Genomic DNA, 17,580 nt, shown 5'->3' on the forward strand with positions numbered 1-17,580 from the left:
GGAGGAAGATTTAAAATTTTTTGTAAGGAATATTAGTTAATGATTATGTGCCATTTTTTAAAAAAACAATTCTTTGAAGTCTCTAAAACAATGCATTCCATTGAAGGAATAATGTTAGAAGCTGCCGTTACCTTTCTGCTAATATGGTAGTCTAAATTTTAACTGTTTTCTCCCTGCTAAAATTTAGTGAATTTTAGGTTTAATCTGTGATTTTTCTTGGCAAACTCTTCTTGGGTTTGCTCTTGAGCACCTTTCTGTAGAGTTTCCTCTTCTATCCCTGTATTGTATCTCCTATCCCCGCTTTTACTCTTGAGTTTGTGCTAATACTTAATCTTGCTGAAATTAGGAAGGGGGGGAACATATTAGAGACTTCCAAAGTTAGTTTTAAGTTCAGAATTTAAGTTCAGTTGCAGATTTTTTATTGTCTCTTTATGACAAGTAATTGTTTCTTTTCTTCTAACCTTTGGACTTGGATTAGGCAGTGCACATTTATCTAAATATTAGGGTGTTGTTTCTTCGTACAGGGAGCTGTTTCTTCATACTGATTTCCTATACTTTATACTTCAGTAGTCAGTTGCCTTGGGACCTATACCTGAAAATAAGCTGTTTCTTTGCGATCTTGTGAACCATGGAATATCAATTAGTTGTAGGTACATGTTTACGTTTATTGCCTTTAATTATCAAAAGCAGACTAACAATGCTTCTTAAAAACAGTGCCATTTCTATCTGTTGTAAATACAAAAAAGCATCCAAAACCAGTAAACCTCTTTTGACAAGAAATTAATGCTATTCAGTTTGTTTCAGGACCTAATTCTGATTTAGCGCTTCTGCTATTACTTAATCTATCTTTTAGTCAAGGGTATGCATTTAAAACTGAGTTGACTATAAACCTGCAGAGTATACATTTATAATTGAAGTGTTAATACACCGTTAACTATAGCAAGAAAATAGCACCACTCATAGCATAATGACTTTTTTCTATTGTATCCTCTACTTTTTGCTTTTAGAGTTGTTTGTATGAGAGGCTATACTTCTTCATATTAATATGAACTTTACATTCAATAGCATTCTAATTTTATTCTGTTTAAGTTTGGGGTATGTATTTAAAATTGCTTATAAAATGTTTCAGATACAGTATTGTCTTCAACAATATAAAACCATTTCAAACTAATAGCTGTGGTCATCTGGTCATGGCAACACATCATTATTATGTACATTAACTGATACATCATCAACATATATATATATTATTGGAGTAGAACTGAAAGGAATGAAAGAACTATAGCAGGCTTTCTTTCTTTTTTCTAATTGGCCGATTTTAAAGAGGACCCTTTCAGTTTTATTTTTTTCTTCCCCTATATTCTGAATGAAAAACAAGCCTTGGGATTATTCATATGAAAAATTAGGTGCGGATAAAGGGGAAAGGAGTTTGAAATGTCTTCTGATGTTGCAAGGACAATGGTTAATTTTGAAATAAAATGTAAGTCTGCCTAAATATCTGGAAAACAATTATTGTAATTAAGCAATTGCTTTGTGAAATGTTCTGTACATGTTAACAAATTTATCCCAATGTAAAGCACCTGAAGTTGGGGTCAGTTACATAGGTGTAACAACTGACATTGAAAGCCAGGTAAAATAGTTATTGCCATTTATTTAATGTACTTATATTTGAATATACTATGAACTGATGGTTCCAGAGCAGACTTGTTTCTTGTGAGGGGAAGGATCTTACATAAAATACTTCTGTAGAAGGAAAGAGACTGTAAATGAGAATTAATTATGTCAAGAAATAAAATGAAAATAAAGTTTAGACTGTGAAGGATGTTGATAAAAAGAGAAGAGTCGGTGCTTAAAATTTAGTCCAATGTTAATAAATTTCTTCAGAAAATTAAGAAGGCTAGTCAGTGGGGAAAGTTGCTTTTTGTGTGTGTAGGATTATATTTTTCATTGATGTGCATACTTAATTTTTGATTAATATGTTATACATTTCTATTCTCATGATTTAAACTGAAACAATTTGGTATGATAAAGATGGTTTTTGGAGAGCTCATAGAAGGTTTTCACAAATAGTCTTTTTGTTCTTGTTATTTGGAACCACAAGGTCACCTCTTCAGTCTCAGTAAGGAAACTGAGGCCTGGAAGATGAAATGATTTGCTCAAAATAATACTTAAAGATAGAATCAGGAGTCAGCTTTCTGTCTTGGTTCACTGCCCTTTTCTGTCATATTGTGTATTTTACACCCTTAAGTCATGAAGGCCATATGATTCTTTATGGCCAGTTTTTTTTTCTGAAATATTAAGCAAGATGTTAGGAAAATTATGTGCTGGTGGACAGGATGGGAGTATGGTAGGCGGGTTTTGGTTTTCAGCCTTCCCATATTTGTCACTTGATAGTCTGCTGTTCATACCTACGATTCATTTTGTCTGATTTGAGACAAAAGTTTTGGGTAGTCTAAGCTTAAATTGTGGTATTGTCAAATTTCCTTATCTGTAAAATTGAGTTATATCTTTATGCTATTCAAATCGGGGACAATGGTCACTAATGATATTTAAAAAATGAAACCATGTCAGCTCTTAAGAGGAAGCTAGATTAAACAGAAAAAAATGTGATAAAGTAGAATGGTTAGTGACCTAGGGTGCCTAATTTGCCCTCTGTGTTTTACAGCCATTTGTTTTTTCATGATTTTCCTACTTTCCCATTTCACCTTTTGACATACTTGTTACTTTTATTCATTTCTGTTTTGTTTACATAGTCGTACTCCTGGAAGTCGTCAAGCCTCTCCAACTGAAGTAGTTGAGCGCCTGGGCCCCAATACTAATCCCCCAGAAGGATTGGGGCCTCTTCCTAATCCTACAGCTAATAAACCACTCGTTGAAGAATTTTCAAATCCTGAAACTCAGAATCTAGATGCCATGGAACAAGTTGGTCTGGATTCCTTACAGTTTGACTATCCTGGTAATCAGGTACCAATGGACTCTTCAGGAGCTACTGTAGGCCTTTTCGACTACAACTCCCAGCAGCAGGTAAAGCATGCCACTCCTTTAAAGAAGTTCCTCTTAACTATGTACTAGTATAGCCTGAAGTGCTATGAGACATTGACATAAATAATAGGGGTATTCTTGAACATTTAGTGTTTTATTGAATAAAATGTCCTTGTAGTTGAGAAAGTGATTCAAATATGTATTTATAATATTCTGTTCTTAGCTTTCTAAACAAAAATGAAATGCTCTGAGACTAATCTTTGTATTAAATATTTTTCTTAATAGCTCTTTCAGAGGACTAATGCACTGACAGTTCAACAGTTAACTGCAGCTCAACAGCAGCAATATGCATTAGCCACAGCTCAGCAGCCACATATAGGTGAGTCTTTATAACTTACCATTTTGATTACACTGTTAGAAAATCTTGTGTTAAAGTGTTTTTTTTTTATGTGGACCATTTTTAAAGTCTTTATTGAATTAGTTACAATATTGCTTCTGTTTTGTGTTTTGGGGGTTTTTTTGGCCATGAAGCATGTGGGATCTTAGCTCCCCGACCAGGGATTGAACCCACACCCCTGGCACTGGAAGGCAAAGTCCTAACCACTGGACCACCTGGGAAGTCCGAGCACATAAGTTTTTTTCTCAGTGTGAAGTCGAGAGCATCAAACACTTGGAAATTCAAGTGTAGTTATGGGTGTTCATATCAAGTCAGAATGTTTATTTTTAAAATGGGTTGGAAATAGGAATCCCAAGAAAATTTCTTTGAATATTTTCTTCCTTAATTCATTAAGCTATTTAGTCTTTGACCTTTATAGTCTTTACTATAATGTGAATTATTACAATTACATATGTTACTGGTAGAGTTCAGGCATTAGTATGTGTTTTTGTGTCTTGGATTTTTTTTTTGTTGTTGTTATTTTGAAATAATTACTGATTCACATGAGGTTGCAAGGAGAGTACAAAGAGATTCCCCACCCAGTTTTCCCTAAATGACTACATCTTACATAATTATAGTACAATACCTAAACCAGGTATGTGACATTGGTAAATGTGTGTGTATAGATTTATGTTATTTTATCATGTTCGTGGAACCGTTTTTACACCTGATTTTGGCTGACCTTGATTTATTTCCTGGTTGGAAAAGTTGTGAACACTCTCAACATCAGTATGTTTGGGGGCAGGGGGTGGGACATACTAAGTTGGTTCTGTTCCCTTAACTGTGTATTGCTCTATGTCAATCCAAGAAGTCTTTCCAGGTCTAAAATTTTATTTTTGGTTTTAATCAAAGATGACCACACATTTCTAGATGACTTCTAATAGCAGCATGTACTCTGGACCTGTTTTTTCCAGTTTTCTTCAGCCTTCTGTATCCCTGTCCTTCAGTACTTCTTACTTGTTGTTAGAAACATACTGATTCCTGTCTACTCGTGGGCCAGTACAGCACTTTTTATTTCTTGACGCTTTGTGGTATGATTTATATGTGGCAGGCTAGGATACCCATTATTGCTCTTCCTTTTGGGAGTTTTAAGTTTTTGGTTCTTATTGCTTTTTCATATGAACTTTAGAATCCTTTTATTTACTTCCAGATCAGGTTAAAATCTTAACTTAGGAAGATCAACATCTTTATGACATTAAGTATTCTTATCCAGGACATAGTGTATCTTTAATTTTGTTCAAGTCTGCTTCTGTGTTGTTTATGATTGCTTTAAAGTGTTTCTCATGTAAGTTTGCGTATTTCTCAATAAGTTTGTTCTTTGGTATTTTATCTTTTGCTATCATTGTAAATGCCTTCCTGTCTTTCATTATATCTTTCAATTGGTATCTATGAAAGCTCTTGATTAGTATTTATTAATTTTATGAATGATATTTTCTAATAATTGAATCATTCCTGTGTTCTTAGAATTTGGAAGAATTGTATATAATTATTTTAATGAGCTCTTAATTTGCTAATGTTTTATTTAGGATTTTTTTTAATCAACATATAATGAAGTTAGTCTTTAAGTTTGTGTGTGTGCATTTTTGCATTTCTTGTTAGGTTTTGATATCAGTATACTTGCTTCATAAAAATAATTTAGAAATGTTCCTTTTTTTAATGCCTTGGAGTATTTTCATTTACATTCGGTCTTACATGATCTTTAAAGGTTTGGCACAACTTAGAACAACTTTGTGAAGCCATCTGGGAAACTATGCAAATAAATTTGAAAACCTGAATAAAATGGAAATTTCTAAGAAAGCATAACTTAGCAAAATGGATCCCATCTTTTCATCTTTGTTCCATAGTTAAATAGAAAGAGAGAGTGTTGATCGTAGTCCTTTTATCCAGGTGTGCTCAGTCATCTCTTAGCTGGCTGATAGTTCGTTTAGAACAGCATTGTACCAAGAGAAATATAATATGGGCCACATAGAATTTAAAATTATTTAGTAGCTACATTTTAAAAAGTAAAAAGAAGTAGGTGAGATTAGTTTGAATAATATTTTATTTAATCCATTGTATCCAAAATATTTCAAGTGTAATCAATATAACACTTACTAATAAGAAATTTTAAATTCTCTTCTTCATATAAAGTCTTTGAAATCAGGTATGCATTTTCCCATGTTGAGCAGATCTCAGTTTAGACTAGTCACATTTTAAATGCTCAGTAGCTATATATGGTAATAACTACCATAACAGACAGTGCATATTCTGGAATGGGGTTGACAAACTTTTTCTATAAAGTCCCAGATAGTAAATATTTAAATTTTGCAAGCCATATGGTTTCAGTCACAACTACTCAACCCTGCTGGTTACAGCACAAAGCAGTCGTAGACAATACATAAATGAGTACAGCTGTGTTCTATAAAACTTTACTATGGGCACTGTTATATGAATTTTGTATAATTTTCATTTGTTACAAATTATTATTTTCAACCATTTTAGAATGTTTAAATTATTCTTAGCTAATTCATACAAAAATAGGTAGCAGGCTAGAACTTGCCCCATGGACTGGACCAGAAAGAGGTATAGATACAATACATTTTATGTTTTAAAATATACAGCCACACTCAAAAGGGGGAGAGAGAGAGAGAAGAAAAAGATGGGGTTGTTTTGATGGCTGGGGAATTTCTGTAGGATAGGAAATTGAGAGGTGATCCATAGGAGTAAACTGGAAATAAATCTGTGAGGCCTGTAGCGGGCTGCAAGAGGGATAAATAAGCAGAAGGCCTGCACAGTGCCAGGATTGGGGTTGGAGGGTTAGACCCCCAAGTCACTAATAAAGACTTGGTTTGGAGACTTCACCTTATGGTGTGTAGTTGGCAATTGGGATGAGTAAGTGTAAGAGAATCTCTCATATAAGATAGTATCTAAAACAGAAATTACAATGCAAACAAGAAAGAGCAGTCAGAAGGCAGTCATATAACATATAGTAGAATTTACACCCAAGATGTAGAAATAAGAGAACTTTGAAGTTCTGAAAAGAACTTTAAAATGTTTATTTAGAATATTAAGAGATAAAGGATTTAAGTCATCAAAGATCGGAGGTCTTGAAACAACAGAATGATGTGAAAACAGACCATTTCAGAACCTTGTAAAAAAAAAAAAAGACATAGGTGGGTTGCATAATTAGCTATCACCTAGGAGGAAATGAACCAGAAGATAAAACTTATGAACACTGAAATATAGCACATAGTAATCAAGATGTGGGGTGGAGTAGGGAGTAACTAAATCAGTGCAAGGTGTATGTAAAGAAAACTGTAAACTTTTTCTGAAAGCTTAAGTAAATGGGGACACATGCCCTTTGGGGGAAACTCATTACTGTAAAGAGGTCAATTCTCCTTAAGTTGTGAATTTAATATATTGATTGGAATCCCAACAGGATTTTTTTTTTTGAACTTGAAAGTTTGCTTTTGATGTTTATCTCAGAAAAGTGAAACCAGAAAATAAATAGAACACTAAAATGAGAGGTGGACGTACTCAACCATATTTCAAAACAATTATTATCCACAGTGATTAAAACGGTGTGGCACTGGCCTAGAAACATACAAGTCGATCAGTAAACAAGAACACTCTGAAATGGGTGTGTGTGTGTGTTTGGGGTGCAGTGGTAGGGTAATTTTAACCTTGACATTGCAAACTAATTATAAAAGAATATCTTTGGAGAATAAGTTGGAGATAATTGGGTCATATTCCTGATGGAATAAAAATTTTAATGAGAAAAAATAAAGGTATAAAAGATTTGATATTTTTTTTTCTCTTTGATAGCCGAAGAACTATAGATTAAAACCAAAATATTTTAATGCTTTATTTTACTTCTGACGTTGACAGCTTTTAAAAAGTTTGATAATATCCTATTTCAGTGGGAGTGTAAGTGGTATTCTCATGTACTTATGGTAGTAATGTAAATTGGTATAACTTTCCTGGAGGGTAATCTGGAAATGTGGATCAAGAATTTATATATATTTGTCCATTTACGTGAATTTTCATGAGGATATGATGATACTGTATTATACTTAAAGAATAATAGCAGCATTATTTATAGCAAAAACTTGTGAATCATCTAAATATATATCTGTAGTAGACTGGTTAAATCATGTTCCTTCTATGTAGAGGGATACAAAACTATGAAGCTATAAAAAAATGAACTAGGGCTTCCCTGGTGGTGCAGTGGTTGAGAATCTGCCTGCCAATGCAGGGGACACGGGTTCGAGCCCTGGTCTGGGAAGATCCCACATGCCGCGGAGCAACTGGGCCCGTGAGCCGCAACTACTGAGCCTGCGCGTCTGGAGCCTGTGCTCCGCAACAAGAGAGGCCGCGATAGTGAGAGGCCCGCGCATCGCGATGAAGAGTGGCCCCCGCTTGCCGCAACTAGAGAAGGCCCTCACACAGAAACGAAGACCCAACACAGCCAAATAAATAAATAAATAAATAAATAAATAAATTTTAAAAAAAAAAAAAAAAAAAAAAAAAAAAAAAAAAAAAAAAAAAAAAATGAACTAGGGAATTCCCTGGCGGTCTAGTGGTTAGGACTCGTGCTTTCACTGCCAAGGGCTAGGGTTCCATCCCTGGTTGGGGAACTAAGATCGACAAGCCACGCAGCACCCCTGCCTCCCCCCCACCCCCATCCCCCCAAAATGAATTAGATAGGTATCTGTTGACATAGAAAGGATCTGTGGTTAATTGGCAAGTGAAAAAAGCATATTAAAATACCGTTATACCCTGTAATATAAAATGTATGAGTGTGTGTCTATATAAATGTAAAAATTTAGAAGGGTATACATTTATACATATGTGCATATGTAAACACAGATTCAAAAACATGTATTTATACATGCAAACATATACATATTTGTATGTACACAAACAAGCATATGGTTTGGTGTCTAATGTGTTGCAAATATTTCTAAGTGAATCATGTGAGCTGAAAATAAGTTTTCTTCATTTTTTTGGCAGAAGGTTCAATATATATCCGTTAGGTCACACTAATTCCTTGTTTTTAAAATATTTGAAACCTTCCTGCTTTTTATCTGCTTTGTAATATAAATATGGAGAGAGCTGTGTTAAAATCATGTCTAAAATTGAAAAAAAATTTTAGAAGGCTATAAACCACCTGTCAGTAAAGGTTACATGAGGGCTTTGGCTTTCCACGTTATATACTGCAATAGTATTTCATTTTTTAAAAGCAATCTTTTTTAATCATAAAAATATAGAATATAAAATTAGGCCCTGACTTTTCGATTTGTAGTCATAGGAGTAGAACATGGATATCAGTACATCTTTATTCTTGTCATAAAGATAATCACAGTAGAGGAACCAGAAGGAAATCTTGAAACCTTCGACCTAGGGCATAGCTAAGAATGCAACTTTGAGCAAATGATTTTTTAAATAGTGCAAGGATTTTGTTGAACCCTCTGTTTAATTCTTATTTCTTTTATTAAAAGCAGATTTTTCAAATGGCCATGCTATGTCTGGGCATGAAATCAGTATTGTAGCTTATGGCCAATATTTCTTAAAATTAAGTAATTTAGAAATCAATGAAGAGAAAAATTAAATAGAAAACAGTGCATTGGAACTTCATAAGGATAAATATTTTTTTGAGATTTTTGTTTGTGGCGTGTGTGTGTATATGGACACTAAGGAAATATATTTTACATTGTGGGTCACAGTCAAAAAATGTGGAAGCCACTTTAATATAGTTAGAATTAGGTTTCTGAATCTTGATTTTAAGACCTAGATTTTAAGATAAATGTACCTTTTGAATACTTTTTTAAAAATCGTTTTATGTCCACCTGCTTTATGCCCATATCTCCCCACTATCATCTTTTAACTTGAACCTTTTTGAGCTCCTTTAACTTTAAACACATTCTCTTTAATTATTTCCCTACCTTGTACTTGTCACGGTTTCCAGAAGAGGAAACTCTTCGCAGTATATTTTCAAAGTAATTTTTTAGTACCTTATGATAAAAGGTCTACATACTGATTCCTGCTCAATACCAGCAGTTTTCTTCTTTCTTTAATAAGTACTGCAAATGAATATTTTAAAATCTTTCGTAGCCTTAACCAAATCTATATTGGCATATATTAGACTCAGAAGTGGGTTTACGCTCCTGCTTAAAATTCTTCATTGTTTTACTTTCAGGATAAAGTCCAAACTACTTAGCATGACCCAGGAAACTCTTCATGAGTCTTCATTCAGATTATAGCTCCAGTTTTATCTTACACACTACAACCCCACTCCATCCTACCAAAAGCTTCTTGGCTACCCCTACTTTCTGTGCTCATATAGCACTTACACTGTATTCTAATTGCCAACGTACTTGTTTGTTTTTCTCACTCGATGGAGTGATTTGTGAGGGCAGATCCTATCTGTCTCAGTGTTGAATCCCTAGCTAACAGTATGGCTTAATAAAGATTGAATGAAAAACCACTATTGAACAATAGCAATTCTAGCTCTAAACATTTATTGTGTGTATATGCTAGTACTATACAGTCATATATATTTAATTTTAACAAAAATCACTGGTGATAAACCAGTTTCATAAACAAAGAACCCCAGGGTCAGGTTGTATTACATGCCCAAGGTCACTTAGTTAATAAGAATTAGAATCATTATACACCCTCTCCTCCCCCACCAACCCTAATTTCAGAAGAAATGTTTTTTTTTTTAACCTGATGAAGAAAATCATACATATTTTTTTATTTATTATTTCTCCCCCTTTAAAATACAGCTGGTGTATTCTCAGCAGGCCTTGCTCCAGCTGCATTTGTGCCAAATCCATATATTATTAGTGCTGCTCCTCCAGGGACTGATCCGTATACTGCAGCAGGATTGGCTGCAGCAGCAACATTAGCAGGTAACTTACTGTTCATACTTGTTGCTTGTTATGGATTTAGTTTTAATTTTGGGATAAGCTTTATTTTTGTCTGTTTGGGCAAACTGAAGTTTCTAGGAAAAACCTGAAACATTTATCCAGAATGAACTGAAGTTTCCAGAGTTAGTTTATTTTTCGACTGTAATGCTACAGGAGAAAACCTAGGTCTGATAACTCGTTTCCTCCTGTACATAGTTGTTTTACATTTTAGTTTTATAGTCTCAGAAATCGTACATTAGCAGCCACAAATCTTTATTCTTGTGACTGATCCCATTACCCACAGAGACAGTGCAAATAAAGTTACTTCTCAGAAAATAAACTGGGGGTAGCTGCTATAAATACCCAGGTCAGGGATAGTACAAGGTAAAGAGGTTCAGTGATCTGAAGAGAATGAGTATCTAAAAAGTAAAGTTAAATTAGCAATGTTAAAATGTGCAGGCAAGCTGAGGAACAAAAAGGTGGGATTGAGGTGGAAAGAACTTATTAACTGTCAAAGCCTGATAACCACCACTCAAAATCTGAAGTAAAAACCAAAAGTACACAATGTCACATGTCAGTTGTATGGCAATAAAGCTGGAAAAAAATTTTTTTTAAAACCAAACTGTATTTATGTCTTATTTAAGTAAGGGAGAGTTGTGTACCATTTAGGCACAGTCTTACTGAGCAGAGTGATTTGCTTATCTTCTATAGGTTTTGGGGGAAGGTTGTTTTATGTTGAGTTAGTTACAGAGACAGGAATGAATTTGTCTTAAGCATGATTTATGTTGGTTACCAAGGCAGGAAGAGGGAGATGTCAGCCATAGAAGTGTGTTCCTTGGGTTGAGTCTGCTGATTGGCTAACTTTTCATAACTTTAAGCTGTCACTGATAAGTTCACTGAATTATCACTGATCAATTAATTTTAAATCCGCTTCTGGTAGTTTTTTATTATTGTGACTGCAGAACAGTTAGTCTTTTCATAGGCGTTTTTTTTATACTCAAGACTTTAAGACATGAAAAAAATGTTAATTTCAAATTCTTGTTTGATATCTTAGACTGAAACTAACCTGTCACATTCAGTAGTTTTTGGTATAGATCTGCATGTGATTCCATAAAGATGTGAGCTTTCCTGGTACTATTTAACGGATGTTAGTATGTAAAGTGCTAGCATATCATACATACATAGAATCATTAATCTATGGAACTGAAAGAAGCAACTTTAAGAGGTCATTAGTTTTGAGATAAGGATTCCTGGTGTTCTGAACTTACTTAGGCTTTCTAAGATCAGCACTGTTCAGTAGAAATAGAACATGAGCCAGATAATATAACTTAGATTTTTCGAGTAACCACATTATAAAAGTAAACCACAGGTGAAATTAATTTCAGTATGTTTGATTTAGCCCAGTATATCATGTAATCAATATTTAAAAAATTATTAATAGATACTTTATTTTATTTATTTTTAATGCTAAGTCTTCAAAATCCTGTGTGTATTACATACTTACAGCACATCTTAACTCAGGCTCTCCAGCTTTTAATTGTTTAGCCACGGATGACTTCTAGCTACTTTTGGACAGAGAGGTTCTAGATGGATGTCTGATTCTTTTGTTTTGTTTTGACAGTGTATCCTTTCTTCATAAATCCTTTTCTATATTTTAAGAGTCTTCATTGTAGATTGTGCTTAAACTATCTTTAGAAATATATTTTACCTTTAAACTGTTTACAGCTTTTCATTTTAGTGATTCAGTCAGTTACACTGGGCTTTATTTTCTTCCAAAACAAAGTGAAACCAAGAGTTTGACTTTCTAAAGTATATACATTAGATATACTAAAATCATATCAGTGGAATTTAGGGACATGTATCAGTCAGGAAACATGACATCCTAATCATTAGTTTAATGACAGGGCTTATTTTGTGATACTATTTACTGTCCAGAAATCAAATTTTATCTTGAATAAAGTAAAATAGAGCAAGAATTCATTCTATTTTTCCTGGTTTGCTTTTTTATGTCTATGCCCATGATTATATTTCATAGTTCTTTCTTGTCTTAACTTACTAGTTCCATCTTCCTAACCATAAAGACACTGATGTTTCATTTGTTTTTATGTGATTTTCAATTGTTTTGTGAGAATTGTAACTAATTCTGTTTCAGATATGAAGAATATTTTAAAATTCACAGTTTACAATTAAAATACAGTTGTAGCAAGCTTCGTACCAACGTGTTCCCTAGTTTTATGTTATAGATTACAAATTAAAAGCCAAAAATGTTTTCAATTTTAAAAATTCCTTTTTAAAGAAAATGCTGAATTGAGTATAGGAAATCTTACAGTTTTATGGTGTTTAATGTTCCTATTTGCCAATATCAGATGCATAAACTAGCATTCAATAGGTGTTGAATAGATGGTTCAGTGTCCTGTCAATTCATTGGTCTTCTTGAGTTTAGTTCACATCTTTTCATTAAGACGACTGCTGTCACCTCTGAATACTTTCTTTTTTAATAATCCATACCTCAGTGAGACTTTCTCTAGTAAAATTGGGAAAAAGAGAAAGAGGAAGACAGTTGTATGTGGGTAGAGGATTGTAAGGACATCTGCTCTGAGTCTTATGCACTGTCCCTTTTTTATGATCTAATGGTAACTGACCTTATTTATCTATAAAATGTAGTGACTTTTTTTATTTTTTTTGGGGGGGTGGGATGTGGGGTTTAGGTCCGGCAGTGGTTCCACCTCAGTATTATGGTGTTCCGTGGGGGGTGTATCCAGCCAATTTATTTCAGCAGCAGGCTGCAGCTGCGGCAAACAACACAGCAAATCAGCAAGCAGCATCACAAGCTCAGCCTGGACAGCAACAGGTATAGGCCTGCCTTCATTAAATACTACCTGAAGAGTCTTGGAAATTTCATGAGCTCCCTGCATTCAAGATCTGTGTTTTTTTCTTTTTATCTTCCCCAATATGTAGCACAGTACTTAACATATAGTTGGTATATAAATATTGATTATGTGTTTTTTTTTCTCCAGTAGTCATATATATGAACTTAAAGATTTGGTTGTATTCCACTTCAACATTTCTATTATTGAAACTGTCTTGAAATCTCTAGCAATTTTTAATTTTCTTTTCATCACTTCTTACAGTGTGCTCATAATGTTTCTATCAAAGTAATTGTCATTTCATTTTCTTCTGGGTATTTAAGTTACTATTTTAAATATTAATATATTTCTGACCAGAAAAAGGAGATTACTGGGTACTTTGTTTTTAAGCGAGGAAAGATGAAATATTTTCACTAAAGGTTAGATTTAATTTCTTAAAACAGAAAATGTTTATTTTTTAATTTCAGCCACTTTTCTGGAACTATTTTTATAAATAAATGTAAAAGAAAAATTCTGATAAAAATTCCAGAATTCTGGTTGTCAAATTTATCATATTTATACCAAAGAAGCAACTTAATGACAAGTATAATGTTTGTTACTTGGCAGTTGAATTTTCTTTTAAACTATATTGATGTTCTGTTAAAGCTATCCTTTAGCTCAGTCCTTGTAGATTATACCACAGCACCATTTAATAAATTCTTTTTAAATCTGTGTCTTCTTTGGGCAGATAAAAATATCACATTGCCTAAACATTACATATACCTGTGCGTGATGCTTACTTACGCGGATGGACTTAAGATGAATCCCCCTTGTCCTGAATTGTTTAAGTATTTATCTTTGTGAAATTAATGTGTATCATGCTTGTGTATAGTCACTGCAACAACTATGTATTACGAAGCCGTAAAGTTTGACCAGCCTTAAGAGTTTTCACATTTTTTGATGAAATCTTGTGTTCCTTTTTTAACCCTAAGGTTTTACAGTAAAAAGCAGCTTTTTACTCACTTTAATTAAAGCTTCTGAATTCTGAAAACTTGGTTCAATTTGAAGTTTTCACTCTGTACCACAATCTCGTACCAGATGAATTGAATAATCATACTTAATTTATAGTTTTCAGTCTCAGAAAATAATAAAATTTAAACTTTTGTCTTCATCTAAGATTTTGCCATTCCCCTCTCACCGCCCAAATATCTCTCTCATTTTAATACTACTTTGGTAGGTTAAAGAGCACAAATACTAGAAATAATTGTTCCTGAAGACCCTGTACCATGTTGCTTAATAGATTATGTTTTTGGTGTTACGTTATTTGTATTTTTTTATGGTAAACTGACATTTCATTGAATGTAAATATGTTCAAAGAATATCCAGAGGCTATCTGTGATATATACAGAGTTGTCTGAGATAAATTTATTTGTTATTTTATAATTTCGTTTTTAAGGAAATTGTTTGTCCTTTGTAGGTTCTTCGTGCTGGAGCAGGTCAGCGCCCTCTTACTCCCAATCAGGGCCAGCAAGGGCAGCAAGCTGAATCACTAGCAGCAGCAAATCCAACTTTGGCTTTTGGTCAGGGTCTTGCTACCGGCATGCCAGGTATATAGTTGGTTAATTGTGGAAATTTGAATAGATTTAAAATGTTAAATGTAGATTCTCACACTGAGGAGTGAGAATAATCAAGAAATGTCTTTAAATCTTGCCTACCCTGCAATGCATTATTTACAACTCAGGTGCCAATAGTTGAAATCAGTATTGTTTGTGAGACTTAATGACAGGGATGGCAAATATGTGTTAGAATTCTCAAAAGCCTTTTTTTCTTAAGTCTGTTTATGGCGTAAATCATAGCATCTTTCCAGTGGAGTGTAGCCCAGGATTCTTAATGCAGTGCTTTAAGAAATAAAACCATTAGGTGGCATGTCAGACAAAACCTGTTTGCCATTTCTGCCTTACAAGGATAGTCATTTAATTAGTTAATGTTGAAAAGTGTACAGCTAACATTTTCCACTTAGAACATTGTTCAGTCTTGTGTAGCACATTTATAGTATTTTAATCTGTTGGTTTTTATAACCTAATGGCATCAGTATTCACTAAAGTTTTCTGCCCGTTGCCACAGTACAACTTTTAGAAAAGGCCAACAAAATACATTTTTTGTGAAGTAAATTTGTGAAACTAAATACAAAATTAGTACTTTAATAATAGTGGAAGAGGGCTTCCCTGGTGGCGCAGTGGTTGAGAATCTGCCTGCCAATGCAGGGGACATGGGTTCGAGCCCTGGTCTGGGAAGATCCCACATGCCACGGAGCGACTAGGCCCGTGAGCCACAGTTGCTGAGCCTGCGCGTCTGGAGCTTGTGCTCCGCAACAAGAGAGGCCGCGATAGTGAGAGGCCCGTGCACCGCGATGAAGAGTGGCCCCCACTTGCCGCAACTAGAGAAAGCCCTCACACAGAAACGAAGACCCATCACAGCCATAAATAAATAAATAAATAAATAAATTTTAAAAAATAATAATAATAGTGGAAGATGGAAGGAAGGTATTTTTCTTAAGCTAATGAAGCAGCACTTGTTATGTTTGGTTCTTTTGAATTTTATTTTATTTTATTTTTATACAGCAGGTTCTTATTAGTTATCTGTTAGCACTTGTTATGTTTTTAAAGGCTACATTTGAACGTCCGTAGATAATGCATCACTTCCCATTCTATTCCTTCTTTTCTCTTCATTCCTAAAGACTCACTTTCAAGCATGCCATTTTTTCACTTTTAGTATATGAGTAGTTACTCCTTCAGCTGTAGATTACAGCTAACCCTTGAACAACCATGGGTTTGAACTGCGTGGGTCCACTTATATGTGGATATTTTTCAATAAATATGTACTATAGTACTACACAATCTGTGGTTGGTTCAATCCTGCGGGTGCAAAATAGTGGATATGGAGGGTTAACTGTAAAGTTATTTGCAGATTTTCAGTTGCACAGAGGGTTGGTGCCCCAACCCCTGCAGTGTTTAAGAGTCAACTATACTGATTAATGAAATACGTGTTCCAGTTTTCATTAATTGTACTGTAGATAAATTTTCTATTCAGATCATTTAGGAGATGTGTTTAATGCATTGGAAACGATCCTGACTACATGATTGAGGGGTTTTTTTTTACATGCTGCTAAATATTTCTGTATATTATTTTGAGGATTTCTGTATCAATTACATTCATTCTGTTCTCTCTGAAATTCTAAGGTCTGAGTTTATCATCTTGTTTAGCCTACTGAATGAAAAAAAGGATGTTAATATTGCTGTCCCTGAAGTACAAATGATGATAGAATGGGGACATTCTCATTATTTTCCTTTTTTACCCCAGCTGTATACCTGCTTCATGGAAGCTGCTGTCCCAGAGCTGCTGTAGATTAGAGACCCTGGCAAAAGCAGCCCTTAGTGAAATGGACTGTGAAGCAGAAGTTGTAGGCACATGGAGAGACATGGAACAGGGCTAAAAAGAACTGAGCTGGGGGTTTAGGAAAGCCACTGCTAAGACCATTTTGGGTTCCTCTTGGGTTTTAGCTATAAATAGAAAAGGGAGAAGAGTCATGGAGTACAACAGTCCTGTCTTACTAGATTCTAAGTAGGATTTTGATTTAAGAGAATGCTTCTGACCTGTGTTTATTTGCTTCTCCCTTTAACTTATTGCTTATTGTTTTAGACTTTTGGTGCTGGTCCTATTATCCATTTCTTATAAATGCCTTTGCTACTCTTCCTCATATTCAGCTCATGTTCTTACTTACTAAAAACATCAAGGTATTTTGCTATTAATTTTATCAACTTTGGTCTTCTCAAAATTTATTTTTATGTTCACTTCTTTCCATTCTATAAGAAAGCTCTTTATTGCTTTTTTTGTTTTGTTTTGTTCTGTTCATCAGTGAACTCTGTCTTGGTACTCCTAAAAGAAAACCACTTTTTACACGATATTTGTCTAAAAACAATTGACTATCTTCGGAGTGATGAGAAAATTAAAAGCAGGTAAAACTTTTAGGAAAAAAAAAACAGATTATTTTACCTAACCTTCTAAGCCACAACATTTAGTCCCTTTACAACTGTAAATGTAAAAATCATTTTCACAAAAAGGGCTTTACTAGAAATAATATTTGTGTGCCTAAGTGACTTGTTGACTGTTCATATGATTCCCTCACTGTAAAACTTTTCTCTAATACCTTCTGTACTTTATTCTGCCCAGGACTATGATGAAATAATTCTCCCTTATTCAAATAGTTACATAGATATAAAGTTTTATGTGTTGTATCTTTATACGTTTTAAAGATATAAAGCTAATACAAAAGCTTGCTTAGAAAATTGTTGTTTATTTCTTCAAATCTCATGCAGTCCTTAGCTTTTCCACCTTCTACCCTTCACTTCTTATCCATCAAATCCCT

The 17,580-nt window shown here is 34.0% G+C and overlaps 1 protein-coding gene across 11 annotated transcripts in view; it reads left to right on the plus strand.

The window, feature by feature from the left end:
• Positions 1 to 17,580, plus strand: part of PUM2 (pumilio RNA binding family member 2) — a 92,423-nt gene that overhangs the window by 32,991 nt on the left and 41,852 nt on the right. For all 11 annotated transcript variants that reach the window (XM_082358493.1, XM_082358492.1, XM_082358494.1 and 8 more), the window contains 5 exons: positions 2,754 to 3,024; positions 3,268 to 3,361; positions 10,186 to 10,311; positions 13,017 to 13,159; positions 14,632 to 14,761. In XM_082358493.1, coding sequence (XP_082214619.1) covers positions 2,754 to 3,024; positions 3,268 to 3,361; positions 10,186 to 10,311; positions 13,017 to 13,159; positions 14,632 to 14,761 — 764 coding nt within the window. The remainder of the gene's footprint in view (positions 1 to 2,753; positions 3,025 to 3,267; positions 3,362 to 10,185; positions 10,312 to 13,016; positions 13,160 to 14,631; positions 14,762 to 17,580) is intronic.

The sequence above is a fragment of the Balaenoptera borealis genome, assembly GCF_965194805.1.
Source record: "Balaenoptera borealis genome assembly, chromosome: 15".
In the NCBI taxonomy this organism is placed as follows: domain Eukaryota; kingdom Metazoa; phylum Chordata; class Mammalia; order Artiodactyla; family Balaenopteridae; genus Balaenoptera; species Balaenoptera borealis.